General features: G+C 39.2%; 1 protein-coding gene across 3 annotated transcripts in view; it reads left to right on the forward strand.

Annotated features, from left to right (window-relative positions):
• The first annotated feature begins 558 nt into the window (after positions 1-558).
• Positions 559-24,318, forward strand: part of LOC120419590 (uncharacterized) — a 49,361-nt gene continuing 25,601 nt past the window's right edge. The window contains exons 1-3 of one of the 3 annotated variants that reach the window (XM_039582329.2): positions 559-809; positions 891-1,281; positions 22,664-23,188. In XM_039582329.2, coding sequence (XP_039438263.1) covers positions 938-1,281; positions 22,664-23,188 — 869 coding nt within the window. In that variant the 5' untranslated portion in view covers positions 559-809; positions 891-937. The remainder of the gene's footprint in view (positions 810-890; positions 1,282-22,663; positions 23,189-24,318) is intronic. The other 2 variants (XM_039582332.2, XM_039582331.2) reach the window with 2 other exon arrangements.

Genomic DNA, 24,318 nt, shown 5'->3' on the forward strand with positions numbered 1-24,318 from the left:
AATAGGTTTTCTGCCCTCTTATACGATCTAGTTGATTTATTTTTTGCTTTTTTAACACACCCTATTTTGTCATACAATACACAAAACTTTTTGCAGAAAACCAAGTCTGAACCAATCACTCGCAATTTTGAGGAGGGGGGTGGCCTATGAATTTTAATAAGCCCAAAAAAACTACTGTTTTGTGTATCTAGTTCCCAAATACACGAAAAGTTTTGTGATCTAGTTATTATTTTCAACAGATATTTTTAAAGATATAGCAGAGCAGAATCTACGTATTGCTGGTGTGTTTCCTCTAACACTGATTAATCTTTAACAATCATCAAGGTAGAATGAATCAACGATGACTCATATTGTTTTTAACCATTTTCAACAAACAATAATCATCACACCTCTTTTCTTTCCCAAGAAACGCAACTCGTCTTCCGAACCACGCTCGAATTTTTTTATCACTTTCGACCGGTACGCTCGCACTCTGCGCCTTCAGGTGCTAAAGAGTCGCGAATAAAGTTTCTCTCATCAGTCACTCTCTCGCGAGCCAATCATTCGCGAATCCGGTGGCCGGCGCCTCGCGTTACTCTTTTGCGCGCCAAAGTCTATATAAAACCGTTGCGATTCGCGCAGGCCTTCGTTACTTGTACTCGGAGAGTGCGCGAGAGAGGTTCGCTGGTTCGTCGAAAGTGGTGCAAATTTTGCGCAAGGTTTTTCGGAAGTGCGTGCGTGATTGCCTTTTCGAGTTTTTTTTTTTTGGTTGTGAAATTCGCAGCTTGAGGCTCGGAATTCGAGAGTGCAATTGTGCCACCCAGTGAGAAGTAGGAATAGCGCTGATACTGGAGTGACTTGAGATCGCAACTTTTAACGGTTGATCTTCTGCTTCTGCGTCCCTCTTTCAGATCGCTCAGCCGTGAACAAGTGCCAAGTTTCGTGGAGGTTTCGCCAAATGTTTGTGCTGAAAGTGAAAGTCAAGAATTTCCCCAGCATGAAGATCGAGATCCGAAATCTGTTCCTGCTGACGATCGTGACGGCGGTGCTGAATCTGGCCGCCGGAACGTCGTCCTCGTCCGCCGGCAACTTTCTGGACCTGGACGAGTTCAACAGCTCTCCGACGCGTCACAACCATCGGCACCACCCGAGTCCGGTCCAGCGGCAGCAGCAGCAGCACCAGTTCCAGAAGGATAACGACAACAACTTTATCCTGATAGACTATCTGAGCGATGGCGAGCGGGAACGGAGGGTCAGCTGGAACGGGCTGGCCGGCAAGGAGACCAGCATCGGTGACACTAGGTAAGTCCCCGGACTCGGGTTTTATTGATTGCTTCCGTTTTTTTCGGAACGCACGGGGAGGGCGGTTTGATGGCATTGAAATTACGACTGATTTCTTGAGCGGATGGTCGGCCACAGTTCCGGATGGGTGGAGATGGACTAATTGTTTGACGTTTAACGCATGATTGTCCGAAGTTGGAAGTTGGTATTTTTCAAGTTTATTGGTAGAATCTTCTTTAAAGACAGTATTATTTTGTTGAATTCAAATCAATTTGATAAATACCTTTCATTGTTGTGAAACAGTATTCAAAGTAGTTCATGCATAGAAAACTAGTAATTTGGTTAATCTCTTAAGTTTGTTTATAGTTTAGTAAAATCTTCACAATAAATTGTTCCAAATAAACACAAGTATGGGTTTAGTCTGGGTGCTGAATAGACAGAATGCGTAACGTGATTTTCGAAAGCTCCCCATTGCTCCCCACTAATATAACTGCACTACAGCTGTAAACATAAACAAAGTAGAAGGCTATGTTCAAGCCCAAGCGTGACATATTTTTTTGCTACTGAAGTGAATTGTTTTGAAACGTTTTGGATCTGTTAGTGTAAAAGTTTTCGCTGAAAAATTAAGTGCTTTGCACTTTTTTGTTTGTATAGACCGCCCATCGTTTAGGCCAAAAACGGCCTTTTTGTTTTCCACAAGATGAAAAATTATGTCAGAATTGGGTGGAATTTTGTATATCAAAAGAGCAACCGAATAGAAGTTCCAAGATTATGTATCTTTTAATGATAGTGATAATATCGGAGTAAGATTATTCAATAGTATTTGGCAGATGCCATTCATAGTTATTATAATTCGTCGATTACATTTCAAAACGCGTCATTAACATAGGAGTTGCGTGAAACATAGCGCTTATTGAAATGTTAGCGACGAATTATGCCAATCTTTATTTCAACCATCTTCTTAAAATATGTTGACTTTGAATACCTCAAAAGCTCGACTCCATCGACTTTTTTTATTCCTCAAAATAAATTACAGATCGAACACAATACTTGCCACTCCTTGCTATCATTTTGCGAACAGTAAATTGGTTCCGCTTTGACAGTTCTAAATTGAGGCCGTTTTGCCGACGACTATTCTGCACCCAGGGTTTAGTATGGGAGTTCTCACATTGCACTGTTTCGAGTTCACACATTGCAAAAAGTTTACTTTTTATAGGAAATTTAATATTCCAAACAATCGATTCCCAAACATTTTTGAGAATTAACCTGAGAGTAAAATACTCTCAACCATCTTGTTCTTGACGCTCTCTATTCATTCACTGTAACTTTTTACTCTCAGTCTGAAGGCTTTTTCCACTCGAATGGGTGTTACGCTGCCTTAGGGGTATCTTTTAAAAAAGAGAGACAACTAATAGTTGTCAACTATTTTATCGTATGAGACAACTCTTCGTTTATCGTAAACTCTGAACCAAGAGGTGACATTCGACTCGAAAATCTGAAATCTAACCCAAACCGAACGAGCTCTAAAATAGGTGCTAAGTGTTTTGCGAGAGAGTTTTCAATCTTGAGCTGATGTGTGGTGTTGTGTGCTAATCATAAAATCTCCCTTGGGCAGGAAATTGAGATAAGTGCCGGGCAAGGACGACCGGGCCCGCTGCAGACTTTTCTCGGACCATTTAAATGGTGTTTTCCGGTCCGGGGTGAAAATTGCTCTTGAGAAATCGAGGCCCTATCGGGGGTGGTGGGTGTTGCTCAAGTTTGGCAGTGCAGTGAAGTTTTCTAATGTGTGTGTGTGGTGCAAATTGAGAGCTCGGGCAGTTTTTAAGTTGGTGCAAAGTTTGTGAGCCATTTGCTAATTGTTGTGGTATACATATGAAGTTGGGTAACGTTCAGGAGGGAGGGTAGAAAATTGTGCCAAAGATGACCTAAAATGGGAAGGGTTTGAAGCTTGAATTGTGGTAAGTCCAAGAATATAAATTTTCTTTCAAGTTATGTTTAATTTAATTAAAATAACCAAAATTTAAAAAAAATCCAAACTTCAAAGAAAAAAATGGTTCAATCACCCCAAAATCACACCACTGCAGTTCGCCAACTGAAGTAGCCGCGAGATCATACGACAAATTGGTGATCTTGGCCGATCTTGCGCACTCTGACTGACTGCCGTCGCGGGTACGCAGGCCGCCACCATCGACGACAAAATGTCAATTACCGTGGTCAATTATAACCGTTCGATCTCCGATCAGACGATCGCTTAATTTAACGCGCGTCGGCGTCAGGGTTGGGAAATGGTAATTTCACTCTGAATGAGGCCATTTTAAATTGAGATTTTCAATAAAAAAATTCTTTGTTCAGATTAAAACTTAAACTTGTGCTTATTATTTTTTTATGTTCCTAATAAATGGTAATTTTATGGGAATTTGGCAAGAACATTTTTTGTTACGTTTATATTTCTTTTTTTCAAATGTTGATATAATTTTGAATATTAGAAATAAAATCGAAAAAATGACTATAAACACATTTTTTAAATAGATTAAACTTCAATGAAATGTATTTGTAAGCAATGTAATTTGTAGGTAAGGTAACCAGACATGCATCCGCTCTAACTCCTCTTTTAGAAGAACTTGTTTGGCATTTCGCGGAAATGGTTCTCAGAGTATACTAATTATGCTTGTCTTTAAAGCTCCCGAAGACCCGAAGAGATTATATTGAAAACCAGGTGAGGTATAGGGCAAGATTTAAATGCACTCAAAGAGCTTTTAAGAAGTTCTTCTTGAGAGCTTATGAGCACAGTCACGTGAAAATATAGCTTAACTCGGTTTTTCTGATGAACCTGCTCTCTACACATTTTTTTTTGTTAAAAACAAGACGTTTGTAATGGGAAACAAGCATAGCACTACATTAAACAAAAATGCCATCTCAATCAAGTTGAGTGCCGTTAAGAAGAGCTCTTAGTGCCGATGCATGTCTGAAGGTCACCTGTAATGAGAAAATTATAACAAAAAAATATAGTGACCATATATATTGGAAAACATAGAATGAGAGTTTTGAAGTGTTTGATACTTTATACTTTGCTATTCAGCAAATTTTCAAGATTGTTCAATACAGTCGAAACTTGATTGTCCGAAGCCTCGATTATCCGATGTTTTGATTATCCGAAGTTTGATTATCCGAAGATTTGTAAGGGACTTCGAATAGTCGAATCATGGATAAAATAAATCTTTTTGTGTTTCTGTAGTTTTCTAACTTTTAACATCAATATTTAATTTTTCAATGTTTCTTCACCGCCATTTTGGCCGCCATCTTGGATTTAAACATTATAAATTAGCGTAGTTGAGGAGTTATACTCAAGTTCAACAATCAAAAATAATACAATGATTTTTTTGTGGTACGGTTATCCGAAGGATTAATTATCCGAAGATTTGGTTATCCTAAGTGATTTTTAAACAACAAAACTTTAAAAAATGAAACGTCATGATGAAAATATGCCATTTTGAAGCATGGCAAATCATTTCGGCAGAAAAATTCCAAGTTTCCACAAGTAAACTGTCTTCTTCCGCCGAGTTTCTAAAAAAAAACTAATGATTTGCTAAGATTCGTCTTTTTTTCAGTCGTGTGTTAATCTTTTCTGATTTTGAAAAAAAAAGATTGACATTTTTTCTTAATTCCGGACAGTGGCGTGACCAAGCTCTGACAGAATTTTTGGTCAAGATATATGAGAATGACTCCGGACAAATCTAGCCCCTCTTCCTAATACCGCCAGTGATTCCGAACCAAAAATCCTTTAAAAACATTAAAAGGTAATTTGACTTTTATATTATTTCAAATCATTTGCTATACTAATTCTGGAGCAACATTTGAAAAGGGCGCAGAAACATTTTGACAGCTAGGACTATTTTGCATATTTCGAGAAAACAGGTGATTATTTAACAAAACCAGCACTGTTAAAAGTTAGCCGTGGAGGCCAGCTATTGCTGTACATTTCGAGTTTTGTGAAAAAGTTACTTTTTGTCTCGGAATTTGCGAAATAGTTCCAGCTGATTAGATTGCACCAAATTTGTGTTTAATGACAATACAGTCCAGACTTGACTATCTAAAGTTTCGATTATCCGAAGTCCTATACTGCCCCTGATCGCATAAATGTCCCATATGCATTTTCATCGTTTTTGAGCTATTGATGCAGTTTTGTTCAGAATCGTGTGATCTTTCAGAAAAGCCTATAACATCCAGTAGTTTGTTCTAGAAATCAGGAGGAAATCCAGTATTTTCGTGAAAACTTAACACGTAACCTTATGTGTGGGACAAACTTGTTTTGCGTTTTTCTCAGCTTGCTGTGTTTGCATATGGGACATTTATGCAAACATGGGCAGTATACAAGCTTTGGATAATCGAATCACGGGAAAACATTAATATTTTTTTTCTTACTTATTATTTTTAAGATTACATTTGATTTAAGAGGGGACAAAATGTTTAAAATTCGAGGGTTTAAAGTGCCACCATCTCCGATCATTTAAGACAACAACAAAAAACGAATTTGTGATTCGAATCTTTGAAGTATTTTTTACGGTTGCTACGGATAATCGAGTCTGGACTGTATTTAGTTTAGTTTCGTTAACAGATTTAAAGAAGCCAATTAATTTGAAATCATAAACTAATAAAAAAAATTGTATTAACAATAATTCCATAAACAGCAACATACAAATTTGATATCACAAAAATGTTAATATCAAACTCACTCATATCAATGTACTTCCAAAGAAAAGTGATAAAGTTCAAAGAAACAAAATCATCATTCGTTTTCCGCTCATTTTCATGGGGAAATTTTTCGATTTTAAAATTCACAGTAGCAAGTCGTCATAGCGCCACCTCCTTCATCTGCTGTGACTAACTGGAATTCGACCTTTTTCAACATTTCCAGTGTGATTTTTATCTTTGCACAACTGTGTTGTAGACGGCCAAAAACCACCCTCACAGTGAATCCATAATCACGCGGTATTAGTGCGGCGATGCACGTCTTCCGATTGGGTAACCCGTTGACCATTGCAATACGTGTAGGTTGCTTGATTGATTTCGAGGGGTCGATCACTTGAAGTCAAGTTGATCGATTTTCGGAACTTGTTGACAACTTCCTGACTGATGGTTCCGATCTGATGCGATGACGAATCAGCTAAAGTGTTCAAACAAACAAACAAAAAGCGCTTGCAAAACATTTGTCAGTTTGTTGACGTGGGTCTGGGTCGTTGCTTGGGAGAACGAGTCCAAACCGTTTTTGAAGGTTAGGTTTCTGCGCGAATGTGACGCATAAATCAACGCAAAAATTAGGAGGTAGCTTTTTTTTGCACTATACGTACAGTAGAACCGGCATTTACCGTACTCACAGTGCGACTTAACTGAAAATGACACGATAAAAATAGGACCACGCTGCTTTGCGGCGCAAGCTAAAATTAACCCCGGCCTGAGTGTGACATAACCTGCACACATTCAACCAAGTCCGTCACCATCTCGCCATCTGGTGTGTGTTTTTTATTAGTCGTACTGCGAATTTATTGTTGTAGTTTTTTTTTGCACGTAAAAAAAACGTTGATTAGACTCGACTCGTGTGGGGGTGATAGACCAGATGGTTGTTTACAAAATTTCCGGCGACGATGGCGTACCGTATCGTACGATGTTGCGTTTGGGGAACTTGGCCTTAATGCGAGCTGCACCTTAAGGTATACGGACTGCAGTAGCGCAGGTGAGAATCGGACGATGCTGATAAGAGTCGCGGGGCTGTACATGATTGCGGACGATCTATTACGTGGAGAGTTGCATCACCTGATTTGTGGTGGCTTTTTTTTCAAGGGGGGGAGAATGTGAAGTACCTGTGAGTTTGGGAATTTTCTGACGAAGTTTGGTATTTTTGTTGTTTCAATTCTTCGAACTCTGTTCGTCAGCGTGCCTTGCGAGCAGCGATGCTATGAGGTAGGCTACTCAATTGGTGTCACGTGCCGTCTGACTTTCTGCTCGAGGTCGTTAATTGTTCAACGGCCGTTAACGCGTGAATCTTTATCGGCGGGGACGCCACGCGCTCCCGCTTCACAATTTAAGTCCCGCGACACGTGCTTATCGGCGTTGCGACGGGCGTCTCCCGTTGATACCATAACCTATCAAAGAATTTGGTTATCTTTTGGTCAGACGTGCATTGGCACGCTCTGCACTGGCACTTCCAATTTAGCACTCACATCAAGTTCAAAGCATACAACTCCAGCCCAGTGCTAGTGCTAATATTTAGCACTCCCACTTAGCACTCATAGGATTTTTTTTTTCCTTTTTAGGAAAAGAGTCTTTTTAATCAAAGTTCTCAAGCTAATTCGATCATCGGCTAACGGGAATCTATAACAACTGCAACATACCTTTTTCCAGATTCTTCCATAAATATTTTATCTCAGGGCCCGCAAAATCTTCAGAGAATTAAAATTCAAATCCTGTGCCCATTCAAGTGCCAGCCAGACCACGTCCTATGAAGTCTCCAGGTCACCTGGAACTGATTTTTGGGTGCTTCATACCGATTAACTTCATTATTCTATGCAAATTTTATTATTTTGATTCCAGGACAATACTCTGCTGTGATTAAAAAAAAAGTTACATTTTATGCTAAAAGCAAAAAAAAAAAGTTTACCTTGAAAGGATCAGAACCATGGATCTTTTGCTTACTTTCCTTGAACACTAGCACTGCACCAAATTCACAGATAAATGTGGTTGTTGTTAGTTTCATAACATTCTAGACAATGATGAAAAAACAACCTAGTTACCATTTGTATTCGAGTGCCAGGGCGAGTGCTATGATTGAAAGCGCAGTGCTATCCGTTAAAATAGCACGCGTGCTAACCGCGTGCAGCGCCAATGCATGTCTGCTTTTGGTATTATTCCGGATTCGGAATCGCGTTTCAGCTATTTGTTTTCCTGCTGCTAAAAATGCGCAACAAATTGTTTGCCTTTTCAACCCATCTTGACTTGACGTCTTGAGCGGAGCGAAAGCAGGGTAATTAAGTTCTAAAGTGCGGACATCAAACAAAATTCCATTCAGCACTTCATAAAACCGTGCTGGAAGCGGCAAAAAACAGTGCTTCCGAAACCGGACCATCATCTTGGCGTGAACAGACGTCAGAGGAGTCGTCATCGTGTGCAAACAATTATTCCAACCTCTTTAAACTAAAAAAAAACCCTGAGTGGAAAACAAGCTGCCATCCTTTTGCCAACAAGTTGGCAGGCCTACATCCCGAATGTCGGCCATAAACAGACACGTTAAGGGGAGGCCCTATTGTTAGGGCTGCTGCACATCAAGTGGAAGAGTAAACTCTCTTTTCATAAATTTTACGGCTGTGACCCCCCCCAGCTCTTCAAGAGTGTTGTGTTGTCGCCCCCCGGTTGACAAGTGGAAGGGACAACACCGCATATAAATATGTTTGACTCATGTGGGAGAATGCTGGAGGCAAATTCCTGCAATGCCAGTCATCACGTCATATCTTCATCATCATCAAGCATACGGGGGGAGAACCTGCTGTCTCAGTCAGGTGATGCAAGCACTTGAACTTGGCTAGGATTCTACCTCTCTACAGGGGAAGAGATCTCCCCAGGATTCCAGTGGCCTATCAAGATGTGATTGAAAACCAGAAAAATCGATTCGCACATCTGTTGGCGTTCCAAATTCAAACAACACTCTCCTACATTAATGAACCGGAATGAAAACAAAGTGGAATCTGCTTGTCTATGATAATTGTTTCGCAGATTCCCCTCGCAAACGACGACAAGCATAAACTGTTGTTCTTTTGAGGACATCGCGCCGAGTGCATACCTCAAAGGACTACCACGGCAGGCGAGAACGAGCTCTCGGAAATGGGAACATTACGCGGGGAAATAATAATTTGCTGAAAGATGCCGGCATAAAGAGAGCAAATGACGGGAGGGTGAAATGGGTTGTCTAAGAGTATGCTGTAATTTTAATTTAATTTTCATTTTAAACATGTTTAAGAGTGTGTTTTCACCTAAAACAAAGAATTAGCTTGATATTCTCGTTTTGATTGGTAGGTTTAAATGTTTATCTTTTGTACAATACTGGCAAAAATTTAGCTATTTTTTTGATTACATTAGATATACACCCAGAACTGGGCATCGGCATACGAGAGGATAAAGAGCACGATTCGGTAGTAAAATGGTACTGTGTGCGGACGGAGAGGATAAATCCCGAAATTGCCGTGAGTACTTTACTCATGGGTTCATTTTCCAAAAAAGTTCATCTATCGAAAAAAAAAAGTGCCTGTACCGAGACTCGAACCCAAGACCTTCGGTATATTGAACCGTGCCTTTGCCGTATGGGCCACCATGGTTCGGTGACTAAGTGGCGGTCATTTGTCCATATAAGCCACTCAATAGGATGAACTCGTCAATGAACGAATGAACACGCGAGAGGTCTTTACTCACGCAAAATAGTACTTTCCTCACGTTTCTTTTCGGGAGGACTTTCCCCTCGTTATTTAACTTTGGGTGTAGATTTGAGAGAAAAATATTCATTTCGATCTCTTTTTTTCTCAAAGAAGTTGCGTATTTTAGTGTCTGTTCATGTTATGTGTATTTTTGCATGTATTCGAGTTCATTGTTCATGAGGTGAAAATGAGGTTATGGAAAAAAGTTTGTTTGTTTTGTTTTGTTCAAAGAAACACACTCAGATTTTTTTTTATCAAATTCTGAACTACTAATTTAATAGAAGTTCGGTAATAAAGTTCACTATTTTTCATTTTACAACAATAAGTAGGCAAATTTTGTTAATTTGTGGCAAATTTTGTTAATGTGTGTTAATAATTTATCTATACAATAAATGCCTATTTTGTTAAATGAATATTACAATAATTTTGTTCTGCTTAGTTATTATCATGTAGACAGTACAAACATCGTTTTTAATAGTTTTTTTTGTAAGACCGTACACAAAATTGTTAACAAAATTCAAATATCTCAGACAATCTCAAAAAAAAATCCCATTTCAGTATGGCAATTTTTTTTTGAAATTTATGTCCCTCGACTCATAATAAAGTCGAGAGGGAGGGGGCAAATAAGAAAAAAATAAAAAGGCAATACTTTCGAAATTTGGATAAAAAATGTGTTTTAGAATGCTTCATACACAATTCTAGATGTTTAGCAATCATTAGTTTTCATAATATCAAAGTTTTACCGGAATTTTTATTATTTCTGGAATTTTTTTTTGCGATATAAACAATTAATTTTTTTTTAAAAGAGCACAAACGCGATTATTAACGCAGGAAAATCCATTTAATTTTTTTTCAGCTGATTATACTTCAATTTCCATTGAAATTTTGCTTTTTTTGGAAAAATATTCAAGTCAAGTTAAATTAAGTTAAGTCGAGTTAAGTCAAATTTGAATAGTTGATTGCCTATTAAATTACTAAATGCACTTTTCCAATATTTCATTGCCGCCATCTTGGATTTACAAATTACAAATTGTTTTAGTCAAAAAATCCAAATTAAAAAACCAACAAAAAACAAATGTTTTTTTGTGTGATTCAATTATTCAAAGATTTAATTATCCGAAGTGATTTATTCAGAAGCCTTCGAATAATCGAGTCTGGACTGTACTACAAATTTTAAAACCTTATAAATTATTTATTTTTCAAATTATTTTTTCCATTTTTTATTCTTTCTTTTTTTTAGACAAACAGTCGAAAAAATATAAAAATTGAGGGTAAAAAATGAACAGTATTTAAAATAGTTTTAAACTAATCTTTGTTTTATCAATTTTTGTTGTGCCCCAATCTTTTTAGGTTTTTATTTTATTTACAGAACCAAACGTTTTTTTCAACTTTGAAAAGAAATTTGATTTATTTATAAAATAAGTTTGAATTGAAGTTAAAAAAATAACCTGAATAGATATAATTCAAAGATGTTTCTTGTGTCTTCTTATCTGCATCAATATAGAAAATTACAACATTTTTTTTTAAACATTATTTCAAGTCAGTTAGGCCGTTGCAAATATTTTCCAAAATTTATGTCGCCCCTTTTTTTTCAAAATCGGTTCGAAAAATCAGGGGGCAAAACAAATATCTTTTCAAAAACTTCAAAATTTTAATGGAAATAGAAATCTAACCTACTGAAAACAATTCGAAATGCATTTTCCTGTGTTTAAAATCATATTTAGCATTACTGTGATCGATCAAAAATATTTTCACTTTTTGTGGAATTCCAATGTACAGCACCGCAAAAAGGTTTTTTTTTCGGCGAAAAAAAATCTCTTCATTATTAGGTTATTTTGAAAACTAATGATTGCAAAACAACTGAGCAGGTGAAAAAAGCACTTTAAAACACTTTTTTTTTCATTCAAATGTTGAGACCATGTCTTGTAATTTCAATTTTTATATTTTTTAATTTTTTTAAATTTATTAATTTGGAATTCAACCTAAAGATAGGTCAATCTATGATTACAGGGGGTAGCTCCGAGGTAGCCCAGACTTGGAGCACCATACTAAATATCAAGCATTTAGAGTAAGACATCTTTCTCAAATTTACACCAAATTTTGTATTTCAAAAAAATGTATGTTGAAAAAAATAAACGCTCTTTTTCTCAACTCCACCTACCCCACGGTTTGCAATTCTATGCTGGCAATTTCCATTCGGCGACTTTGTATTCATACCCGTGCGCCAGAACAACAACAACTCTCAACAAGTCGGTAGCAGCAGAGTGGGTACAACAATGCTATTCCTCACCCCTGATGAGGGTGAGATTTTCGCGTTTCCTCTTTGCTGATTTTCATCCCCCTTCTTTTGCACACGAAATTTTCGCTCCTTTTGTTTGCAATTTGATATGTGATATGCTTGGTGAGTGCGCCACAAAGTGCTGCTGCTCTTACATTCAATGGAACGCAGATTAGACATATTTACACTTAATTTGATTTGAAATAATTAAACTGACATCGGGTAAATTTTGCTCTTTTTCTGCGGGGGACTCCAGCTGCAACTCTAGTGAGCGTCTCGGGAATTGAGTTGTTTGGTGAATCACTTTCGATAATCCCTCGACGCAAGGGGAAAAAATCAACCCTGACCTGGGACAAATTTTCCCAACGCCTTGCGGTGCGCTGCAACTGTGCAAACATGCCGCGCGGGGATGATCTTTTGATGTTGACCACTCGACTGCTTATTTGAAGTGCACTCGATGATCGGTGTTCTTTGACCGCGCCGTGTCGGTATCAATAACAAGTGATCTTCCCCCCGATGGGCCTAAGCCGTTGCTTCCTTTCTTCTCGACCATAAACAAACAGATATTCCAAGAGTCCGCGTGGTAGAAGACACAACATCGACGATGTCGTACAGACGGAGGAATCTTGTTTATTATTTAATCAAGTTGATCGGGGAACTGCTTCTAGAATCAACATAGGTTGCTGCCGGTTCGATCGTGAAAGCTGAAACAATTACCTCGAGCTGGTGTCCCAGCGCGCTGCTAAGCTATGGGGGCCTGAGTCAATTAATTAAATCATCGATCGGGCGGGGACCGCCCGCTTCACTCCGTTCAAGATCAACCTTCAAGAGATGAAACAAGATCAAACGCTGCTGCTGCAGCAGCAGCACGTCAATTTATAGAACTCTTCTCAAACAAACGAACCCAAACTCTTTATTTTTTCACTTTCGGCGCGGTTTGTGGCGGCCAATTGGAGATCATTATGTAAATGATGCCACGGCATAGCTTTTCTCCTAGCGTGCTGATGAAGTTGTTGTTTTTCGTTGGAATACCTTGGATGCTGGATGCTGGCGAGCACGTTCTTTTCCCAAACATCGATAATTTAGTGGTGGTGTCTGGTGCATTTTGGGGAAGAGCGTGCGGGAGTTGGTGCTAGCTTTGGTGTATGGACCGATCAAAGAGAGTCGACGTTGCGAAATTTGGGATGATTTAGTTTTCCTTGAAGTTTGAAGTATCCAGGTCATTGGAGATTGTCGGGAAAAATTAAGAGGTTGTTTGGAATAATCGAACTACTTGACGAGTTGATGATCAGATTTGAAGACTTGAGGATTTAAGAGTAGTATACTAGATGATCCGAAGAATTGGTTACTGGAAGACTTCAGCACATGAAGACATAAAGATTTGGAGACTTAAAAAAACTTCATCATCCCGGTACGAGAATCGAACTAACGACCTCTGGATTGGAAACTCAGCACGCCGCTAGTCGAAACCCATCCTCTACCGGTCAGTATTCCCAGTGAGCATATTAACTCTTTTAAGGGATCTAACTTTGCGAGCCAGACAGGAATCGAACCCATCAGCTTCCGCTTACAAGGCGAAACCCGTAACCTCACGGCCACGAAAACTCGGCCATCTTAGAGAGACTTGAATACATGAAAATTTGAAAATTTAAGCAAATGAGGACCCGAGGATTTTACAGCTTGAGTACAATCCAGACTAGATTATCCGAAGTTTGAACTATCCAAAGTTCGATTATCCTAAGGTTTGTATGGGACTTGAACCATGAACCATTTAAAAAAAAGCAATCTCTTAAGTTCACATCAAATTCGAGTTCTGCGTCCCAATTTCAGTCAAATTTCAATAGTTGATTTATTACAAAAATGCATTTTTTGCAATTCCGTCGTGAAACTACTTACTTTTCCTGTCATTCTTGAACGACGAAATAGCCTACTTTTCTGTACCAAAAATAACAGAATCGAATAGCAACACTTTTCAAAAAAATGCTGAAAAGTTCTACTTTTCAGCACTGAAATGGGTGCTGAAAAGTTGAACTTTTCAGTACTTGTTTCGAAAAGTAACACTTTTCAACATTGTTTTGATTTAAACGATTTATTGACAAATACATGAAAATTTGACTTAAAATTTCACTCAATGGGTGTTTTTCGGAATTGCAAAAACTGTTGTATGGAACTCGTTGCAAAACTTGATTTTTTCAGCACTCGTCGTATTTATCCAACTCGGTGAACCTCGTTGGATAAATGTACGACTCGTGCTGAAAAAATCCTCTTTTTGCAACTTGTTGCATAAACTACTATTTCAATATTTCATCATCGCCATTTTGGCCGCCATCTTGGATTTAAAATTTCTTAATTACTTTAGCGTAGTTTAGGGGTCATACTGAGCTTTTTTTGTGATTCGATTATCCGAAGTGATTTTTTTCCTAAGCCTTCGGATAGTCGAGTCTGGATTGAAAATTTGGAAATTTGATATTTTACCCGTGTTCGGCTTCCTGTAAATTCTCATTTTATGTAAATCGTATATCCAATCTATTTCTGCCAAACATTGGCTCCAAAAATACCCGAACTAAAAATAGTTGTATTTGGCTCTCTTTCTATCGCTCTCATACTTCGCTGGCTCACTTCCTGAGCCTCGACCTGAACAAGTTAATGCTGTAGCCGCTCGTTTCAAAATGCGAAGATGGCTCAGTCGGCAACGGGTAGCAGAAACAACACCGAACATCCTCCCCTCCCTACCGCTTCAATAATTTTAAAATAGAACATAGGCCACACCCTTTTCCTACTGCAATCCAAGTCGAGCTTTTCATTCCCATTTGCCAATCAAAATTAGTTAATTTGAATTATTCCAACAAAACTAATGAACATTTCCAATGAATCTAATGTAAATATACATAATTTATCATGAAACCTTTTGATACATGATAAATAATGTAAATTTACAGGAATATTTTTTCTTTGTCGATATCGTCAATTGGGTCCTAAAATGAAGCTTAGATTGCTGATAGTATTATTTACAGCAATATAGCTTATTTTTCTGAGTACAATGACCCTTTGTACGACCACAAAGAGTATAAAATGAATTTTTGAATCAATTTTAAAAAATTAACCTCTTGGTCCTTCTTGACAGAAAAGGTTCTACTTGACAGCTCTTTCCAAGGGGACCATAGTTGATTCATCGAAAAACGGTTGTCTTGTCAACTTTTTTTTGCATTAAAATAAAAAAAAGTGATCAGAGATCGGTTTTTAGCGTGTTTTAATCGTTGTACATCAAAATTTACATAAGGCTTTAGCACCCTATTGGGACGATTCAAAATTACGGTCTGAATCAGAAGAGCAATTTTGAGGCCTTAAAATTTGGACATCAATGAGATTATTTAGTTATTCTGGGTCTGTTCTAACCGAAATCTATCAAAAATACCAAAACATTGTGTGATAACTAAATAACAAGACTTAAAGATTTGAATTTCCACTTGATCTGATTTCCTTTGGATCTGCTCTGATATTAAAAGACTGCGAGGATTGACTTGATGACTTGAAGGTTTGTAGACAAGTAGAATTGACAGACTGAATATTTAAAGCTAAAGACTTGGCTAAACAAGTGCTCCAAAAAGTTAGGACTTGAGAACTTGAAGATAATTTAAACAATTAAGAGTCAACATGTTGGATTCAAGTCCTGTATACTTGAGGGCTTTAAGAAAAAAATAATCAACTTCTGACTGACTTCAAGTCATGTCGCGTATTGCTCTCTTCACATACTAGGTCAGACTAAAAATGAAGACATGTAGAATCTCATGGGTTGAATCTGGGACAGTATCAAGCCGTATCGGCTACCAACGCCTAACGACATCTTGTTGTTATTCGGGAAGGCTCGAACCAACAAGCATTTTAATTTGTCCTATTTCTTACAGGCTGATCAATCTCATCAACAATGTCTTGATCGCCTCAAAGCCCCCGACTCCTGTAGGAGACCGCGCCTCAATGCACCAAAGAAGAAACGCTAATAAAATTAGTCTCTATTCTCATCATTTTTATCGCCGATAATCGTCCCACTTTATAAGCGTTCACCAGAAACCAAATACCTATTTGTTACCCTATTAAGCCCGTTCTTTATGTTATGTAACGCTGCCGACGAGTCCGCCGGTGGTTGAGCCTTATTTCGCCCACATCCGGATCCCATCAAAGTGGATCACGCGCGAAGAATATGCAGTTATCTTAACAAGGTGCATTCCCGACTCATTTTTGATCGCCCGTTGACCTGTTTCGAGAGATCTATCGATCGACGACTCTTCAGACAATTTATCAGCGATCGCTGCCCGATAAGGGCTCGCTCGATAAAATACGAGCTGAGAGTATGATAAATTGATGGGGAGGTAGGTCACTCCGACTCCGTTAGACGAACTTTGTGAAGAAGTTCGGGCACCCCGTGTTGACGACAACCGGCGTAGTTGCACACGGTTGCATCACTTGCTGTAACGAGGACTTGGACTCCTCTATAAACTAGCGTAATTTATGACCCCACAAAAGCCGCGACAAGACTGAAACTTTCGGATATTCAAATTTTCCGGCGCGCGGGTTCGGAACATCGTCGCTGAAGGCGCAATTTAGTGTCGGACATATTTATGGGCTTCTTCGAGATGTCGTCGCCCCGTAGGCTTTGATTTTCCGAAGCCCATTCCAGCCTTCGTTTAATTGATTGATCTCGTGCAGTTACAATTTTTGTTTTATGGCCATCGGTTGCGGTTGTCGACGTTCGGGTCACGTGCATTCCACCAAGCTGGACCCCCACACAGGTTGGAAAGTAAGGCGATTTTCGGACCAGTTTCGCCAACGTAAGCACGTTCGCGACGAGCTCGTTTGTGCGTTGGAAGTTCGTGCCCTTTTTTGGGGGGAAGAGGTACAAAAATCAATCGTCTTAAATCGCTTCCCTGCCTTGATGTTCGATTCGAGCAGCGTTGCGAAATTGGTTCAACCGTAGCAATTTGCTGACCAACGCGAAAAATCTTAAACTTGTTGACTGAAGGGTGAAAGTTCACAAGTTAAGGGACGGCTGCCACGCTTTAAAAGCAAATCAATTGTTCCCTAATTCAGTGTATTAGCAAGCTTATAACCCCTCTCAACGGTTCTAACATTTGCATCAGGAAGAGAGTTCCCCACATGTTGATGTTCAAGCAACAGTATAGTCCCGGCTGGGTTGTTTATTTGGACGCTGTGGCCAGCAAACCGCAGAGTATAGTGCCGGGAAGCAACTTAGAAGAAAAGCCGATTAGGTTGGCCCTTTTTACATTTTAGATTTTGCCAGCGGACGGCGGAACCTCTTCCTGGAATAGTGCAGAGACAACAGTCGGTGACCTATTCCGAAAAAGAGAGATGCTGAGCAGTGATTCTCAGATTTTATTTATTCACACAATATTCCAACAAGTATGGGAAAAAAAATCGAATTTCTATAAAAGAATGATTAAAAATCATAAAATTAAGTAAATTCAAGTTTAAGTAACTGCACCCAAACAAAACTCCGCTGACTTGCAGAGAATACCTAGCTACTGACATCCGTTGTGAGATCTTTAGCCAACAAATAGCCAAATGTTCTCGTCATCGTTGCAGTTTGACAGTTTGCAAATACGGTCCACCGCGTCACCAATACAGCTTTACCAGAGAGATATACAAAAGGGAGTGCAACGACTGAGAGCGTGATTGCGTTCTGCCTCCTCTCTCCGCTCCTCTCCACGCAGCGCATTGGTTAAGAGCTAGGCTCTCAACCAGAGAGCTACGGTTCGAATCTCGGCGTAAACCATAAACAAATTTTAGCTTTTTTCCCTTTTTTGAAATGGGGAACCTCTGCCGCTCGTTATCACCGAATCAATTTAGGGATACTTCTTGCGGTTTTCCTTATTTCTAAGCTCTCACACACATTCAACACCGTTGGCGTCTACCAAAACACCAAAACATATGCTTCAATAGAAAGAGGTTCGCAGAAAAAAAAAAATTCAAATTCGACCGCAAAGTAGGAAAGAGTTCGGAAAGTGCCAAAATCGGTGCGGTTTAGCACACGCACACTCTCACGCGAGAATCGCTTGGTGAAACAGCATTTTGTTACCTTGAACCTTTTTTTTGCTCTCGCTGCTACAACTCTGTTAGTTTGGCCGTTTTTGGCGGAACCCGAGTTCAACGTTTGATGCAAGTTTTTTTTTGTTTGCTTTGGCTTGTGTTGTTGACTTTTAGAACTATTCGTTTCTGGTTGATTAAATTTCTGTGGACAACGTTTCGATTTTTGGGGTTTCCTTGAACGTGTATTTCGAATAAATTTTATTCAGTCTGGTGTATCAAAATTTTTTGACCGCTGTTAAAGTTATTAACTGCTACACCCAAACAAGAAACTGTAAGCAAAAAATGTCACATGACTTGAAATGAGCGTGAGAACTACCAATACATGAACAAAGCAGGCGAGCAGTCACGTGGAGCTAAGACGTGTCACTAACACATCTCCATTTTTGACGCGTCGCTTGTGTGTTTTTGTTTTCCCTTTTTCGTCAATTGTTATGTCAACAATAATGAACATTTCTGCTGAAATTTCAGTAAACCTCAGTTGGAGTTAATCTAGAACCTTCCCTGACATTTCCCACCATGTTCCTCGTCGTCTAGATTGGCGAAAATTTCGGCACAAGATCAAGTCGGTGTCCGTCCGTAAGATATCATGCAAAACCGCGACAGTTGCCAACGGAGGAGAACGAATACCCCCGTCACGAGGGAGAAGGAAGAATGTCGAAAGTATAAAAATAACAAAACGAACAAAAAATAATGAAAAAAGAGGGGCATTCCAACATCGTACGATCGCGATCACGCTCTCTGTGGTGGCGCGGCGCTCAACGCAACGGTAGCGAAACTCTTAGAAACTGACTGAAGTGTGCGGTGGTGGTGAAAGGGGTAAAGCAGACCGTGACGTCACGGAATATCGTACGATCGCTGCCTGCCGAAAATGGGGCCCAAAGCAGAATCAAAATAAAAGCAATGCAGCCGTGACGGACTGCGAAGCCGCCCGAAGGGGGGCTTCTCCTTAACCGCGCGTTGATTGCCGAGTAGACAGTGTGTAGACCCAGCTATTACCTGGCTTCCGCTTTGCCCCCACTTGTCCCACCCGTCAAACCCTCAATCAAGATCTATTTATAGCCGCCGAAAATTTCGCCAACTCAGCTGTCAAAGAGAAGGGGGGCACAGTGCATCCAATTCGATTCAATGGCTGTCAAATTTGATGGAGAGCCACCCCACATCAAGTAGGCAGTGCCAAATTCCCCGGCAGCATGCCACGATTAAGGATTTAATGGGTTACGTGCTCGCGTCAAAGTTTGGGGGCCGCGTCATAAATCACGTGACGCGAATGCAACAGGTCCGCGCGTCAAATTTACGCACTTTTGCATTTCACGAGCAGTTAAAACTGCGTGACAGCAGATCGTCGACAGTCACGCGAGCGGTGGTCGTATTCTGACGATCGGCGTCATTTGTCAGACCAATATTTATGCGACATAATCATCCGAGCTGACGGTTTAGAGTTTTGGGAGCCGGGCACGTCTAAACATTTCACGTCCAAGCGTGCGCTTTTAATACCCGAATGATCGCACAGCCTACTTTGCGCTGACGAGGCGGCATAAAAAGCGAAAACTCCGAACTTAATTCGCCAATTTATTATATGGTGTGAACACAGAGTAACACAGAGCGAGCAGTCCGAAGAAATGTCATTTTATTTTTTGGCTCCATAAGGTTTGCTGGTAGCAGGCGTGCGATGTACCTGCGATGTACCACAAAGTGGAACCAAAAATCAAATGGCAGTAGTGACTCTGTCTTACTCTGTGGTGTGAATAGTATAGTTGATAATGGTCGGCTCGGGCGACTTTCAACTCGCGCGGTCCTGGGGTTGGGAAATTCGAGATTATTGGGTAATTAAACACGCCACTGAAGCGACCGAGAACCGGCCCAAGTTGTTGACATCAAATATTATGTTTGAGCTGAGTTAGGTTTGGTTGGGTTTCGTTTTGTGTGGCAAAATTCCAGAAGCAGCTGCGAAGATCGCGTTACGTTTGTTACGATCCGAAGATGGTGGAATAAAAGCTTGATTTGGTGCGAAGAATATAATACCTGATTCAAGGTTGTTCGAGTTTAGCATATAATTATATAAGAATTAAATGTAAGAACCAGTTCTTCCAAGAACAAAAATAACAACTTTGTCACACTAACAGATGGTTTAACTGGTATCGCCCAAATTTTAAGTCGGTTAGATGCTTATATCAACTTCTTAAACATTTGAATAATTTAATGTGCTAATCGTCTTGACGTTTCCAGTCAGATCTAATCAGAAATTTATAATCTTTTTAAAAAATTTAGGTCTACCCAGTCAGCTAAAAAAATCAACAACAACAATCGATGTGTACACAATAAAAAATGAATATTAACTCTGGAATTTAAAAAAATAATTTAAATACTGCAAATTAATATAATTAGATGTCTAAGTTTTGAAATAATGCTTTCATAAAACTTTTTTAGCAACTCTTTTTTACCCCTCTTATAAAAACACTTTAACCCACAATTGTTGTTCAAAATGTTTTATTTTTCCTGTGTTAAGAAGGTTTGAGCAACTTTTGTTATGCGAATAACTTTACTTCTCTTGTTTTATTTTTTTTCGTTCAATTTCTAGAATTTTTAATTCACTTTTATCTTGGTTAGGTAATGTTTTTGACATAACCGTAAACTGGTGTGACATTGAAAGATTGGAATATTTTCCATCTGGTAAAGTTTTCCTCAAGATTCAAATCATCCAAAACACTTAGTTGAAATTCCGGGGTGGCTTTGATAGTCATAGTTTTTCTTGTTAAAAAAAAACTTCAAACAAAAAACACAAAAATTTTAGGTAAAATTATTGAAATGTATGAATTTTGCCTGAAATTCGTTAAAACTAGTTTTGTTTATAAAATTTTCGATTTATATTGCATTTTAAACTGAATTCGAAGCAGGAATCACAAGTTTTCACATTTTACATGAAATTAGTTTTACTTAAAATGCCTGAAAATTTGAGTTTTTTTTTAAATTATGTTTCAAATACACATAATATGTATTATTTACAAAGTTATTTTACCTTTTCCTAGTGGAAAATTGTCCAAAGAATCAGAAAATGCATTCAAAATCATGTACATTGAGATAATCATGACACTTTGAGAAGATTAAAATAATGCTATTCATCATCATTTTCTCAATTATAGATATCCAACTTTTAAAACATTTCAAAATTTTGCCTTGTTATTTTTTTATTTTTTTTGGTAGTAACTTTTTCAACTTATTTTTTTTTATTTTCGTCATGTTTTCTACTTTAGAATGATACCGTGATAATTTAAATTGTGAAAAAATGCGTCATAGTCTGGGACATTAAAAAATACTGAATACTTATTTTTTAAACATTAACATTTATGTATGTTATGCCGAAGTTAACCCCAGAAAAAAATTACAGATTTAAAAACATTGGCAAAATTACATAAAACATGTCAAATTTCCAACTCTAAACTTTTAAAAATTTTAAGAGCACTTTCAATGCTTTTTTTAAAGATCAAAAATTGCTTGGAAAATGTTCTTTGAATTTTTTTTAGGTCAAAGCCCGCCTATAGGTGGGAAATTTTTTTATGTTATTTTAGCAATCCGCAATGTAATCTGCAAGATCCCTAAATAACTTCTGAAAATATGGAATTAAAGTTCAGTGAAAACTTAAAACCCCAGAAAATTCAATTAATGCTAAATTTTAATAGGGTTGCAATTGTTATGAAAATTAAGGTATAAATTATGGTCTTTCTAAAAAGCTTCAATCTTGTATAAAATATAATTCGACAGGTTTGAATTTTAGCAAGTATGGATTAACATTTAAAAAATAACATTTTTACAGAAAATCTGAGGAATCAAATCATATTGCGGGTGTCAGGATTAATTATCATTCCGCTGCGATCGTATCCCGCCGTTGCGGAAATCGCAGAGGTCCCTTAGTAGGCTCAATTGTTGGCATGCTCGATCAACATGCTTCATTTCATATCTGAATAAGTCACGTGGTTGCAAAAAATCTGAAATAAGCAGAGCATGCTCGGAAAGCCATGCTGGTTTTTGGTATCCTGAAGTGACACGTGGTCGTGAAATGCGTTGCGCTAATCAAAGTGCGCTTTATAGTCGCAGCCAACCTACAGTTCAGAACAGACCGCCGCACTTTGCGCAGTAGCCAGACTGACGCTCTCTAGAACCGCAGAATGTTAAAATATCTTGCCAAGGATAATATTAAAACACAAAAAAAAAACAAAAACTCATTGCTTATTGCTCTCCTCAATAAATCTAACCCAAAATTTTGAATTATATCTTCTTCTATATTCAAGATATATAGAAGAGAAAGGGTGCGTCACAGATGTCAGCTACCACAAACAGGTTACGTTCACCCGAACGCACTTCCTTCATTCGCTTTAAGTCAATGAGCTCACGCAAGTCGCTAAACTTGACCTACAAAGTGGGTTCGATTCGCGAAATTTCCGTCACCTTCTGCATCTTTATCTACTGTTTACTCGTCAGCGTTGATAAGACGCAAAAAAAATGCTGCGTGGCGCCACTCAATAAACATTCGACTAATCAGCAACCTTTTTATCTCTCTTCTTTCCAGCAAATCACTCAGCCTGTGGCAGTTGTCGGACGGGCGGAGCTTCATCCAGATGATTTACACCAGCGACGGTCAGCTGATGGACTGCGAGTACCTGCGCCAGAAGAAGCTAGTGGCTGATTTTCTGAGCCGATTTTACGCCGAAATCGAGGTGGCCCGGGCACGTAACTTCACCTCGCCGCTGAGCGTCCCGCTGAACCACCACTCGCTGGTATCGGAGCACGACTTCCGGGAGTACCTGGACAACGGGGTGGCGACACCGGAAATGGAAGATCTGCAGTACAGCGTGCAGGAGTTCCAGGACGGGCAGTCGGCGGCGTGGCAGCAGGATGCCTTTGGACTGCGAAATTTGACGTACGTTCGGTTGGAGAGTGACGGAGACGTCCCGGAAGATCTGCGCGAGCAGTTGAACTACAGGCGGCTGAAGCACCAGTGCGATCAGCGGCACGCGCAGATGCGCGATCTTGCCCACGGTCTGGAGAGCAGCGATCCCCAGGAACAGCAGACGGCGGGAGAAACGTTGCAAAGGTATATTGAGCTAGAGCTTGTTTGTTTTCTCTATCTGTACATGTACCCGTACTAATCCGTAGATCCCGTCATCCCGTCTTTGTACTAACCCTTGTCCTGACCCTTTCGCCGCAACCGTGTTGTAACCACAAAGATTACGAGAACTGTCGAACACGCGAGCATGCAAATTGCACCTGCACCCTTCACTTGCACACCCTTCTTGCACACACCACCAATGCACGCACAATTTCTCTCATCCGCGCCAGAAATCGCGAGTTTCGTCGCTTATCATCCCCTCGAAGTCGCTGGGGCTGGTCATGTCGCAACACATCCGGCCGCGCTGCCTCCACACTCTGTCGTTGAACTCTAACCTCAACATAATTCACCAGCACTGCCGGTGAGGAGGCTCCCCGTATGTACTTGGACACCGGAGTGGCCAATTTGTAAATATGTATCAATTCCTCCTTTCTTGTTTTTTGGGGGCGCGCGTGCTCTCCGCGAGCAGTTGCTTGTTGCGAGTTGTGCGCAGAAGTGGGGCGCAGATGCGACGGCGTGACGTTGAAAAGTGTTGCGCGACACGAGTGGAACGATGTCGCACGTTGCATGGGGATTTTCAAACGAAGCAAGCGTTGCGTTGCACGCGAAACTGGTTGTGGGAAATGTTGGTGCAATCCGCACGAGTTTATAGGCTGTCGAAGGGGTTTCGTTTGCTATCATATCTTGCGTTAATTTGCGATATCTACATGAAATTGGTGCCGTACGTTTATTTCCTTTTCTGCATGCCTTCTCAAGATTTTATCTGAGAACGGATATTGTGAAAGAAAACACTTGGAAATAAACTTTTAACTTCATTGCAAGTATTTTTAGTTATACATAATTTTTTTTTAAATTCCCGAAATTTTAAAGGTTCCATGATTAAAAATAATTTGTTTTGAAGGATTTTAAAGACACAATTCGCTTCAAATTTTATAGAAAAAATTATTAATTGGAATAATTAAAATAACTTCTATTGAAAAGTGTGGTTCATTTAAAACCTTCAAACTTCAAAATTCAATAACTCTTAAATTCAAAGGCAAACATTTAAAAATTTAGAAAATCTTTTTAAAATTTTCTTTGAACACGATCAATTCAAAATGAATGCCTTAGTATTT

This window comes from Culex pipiens, chromosome 2 (assembly GCF_016801865.2).
Source record: "Culex pipiens pallens isolate TS chromosome 2, TS_CPP_V2, whole genome shotgun sequence".
Classification (NCBI taxonomy): domain Eukaryota; kingdom Metazoa; phylum Arthropoda; class Insecta; order Diptera; family Culicidae; genus Culex; species Culex pipiens.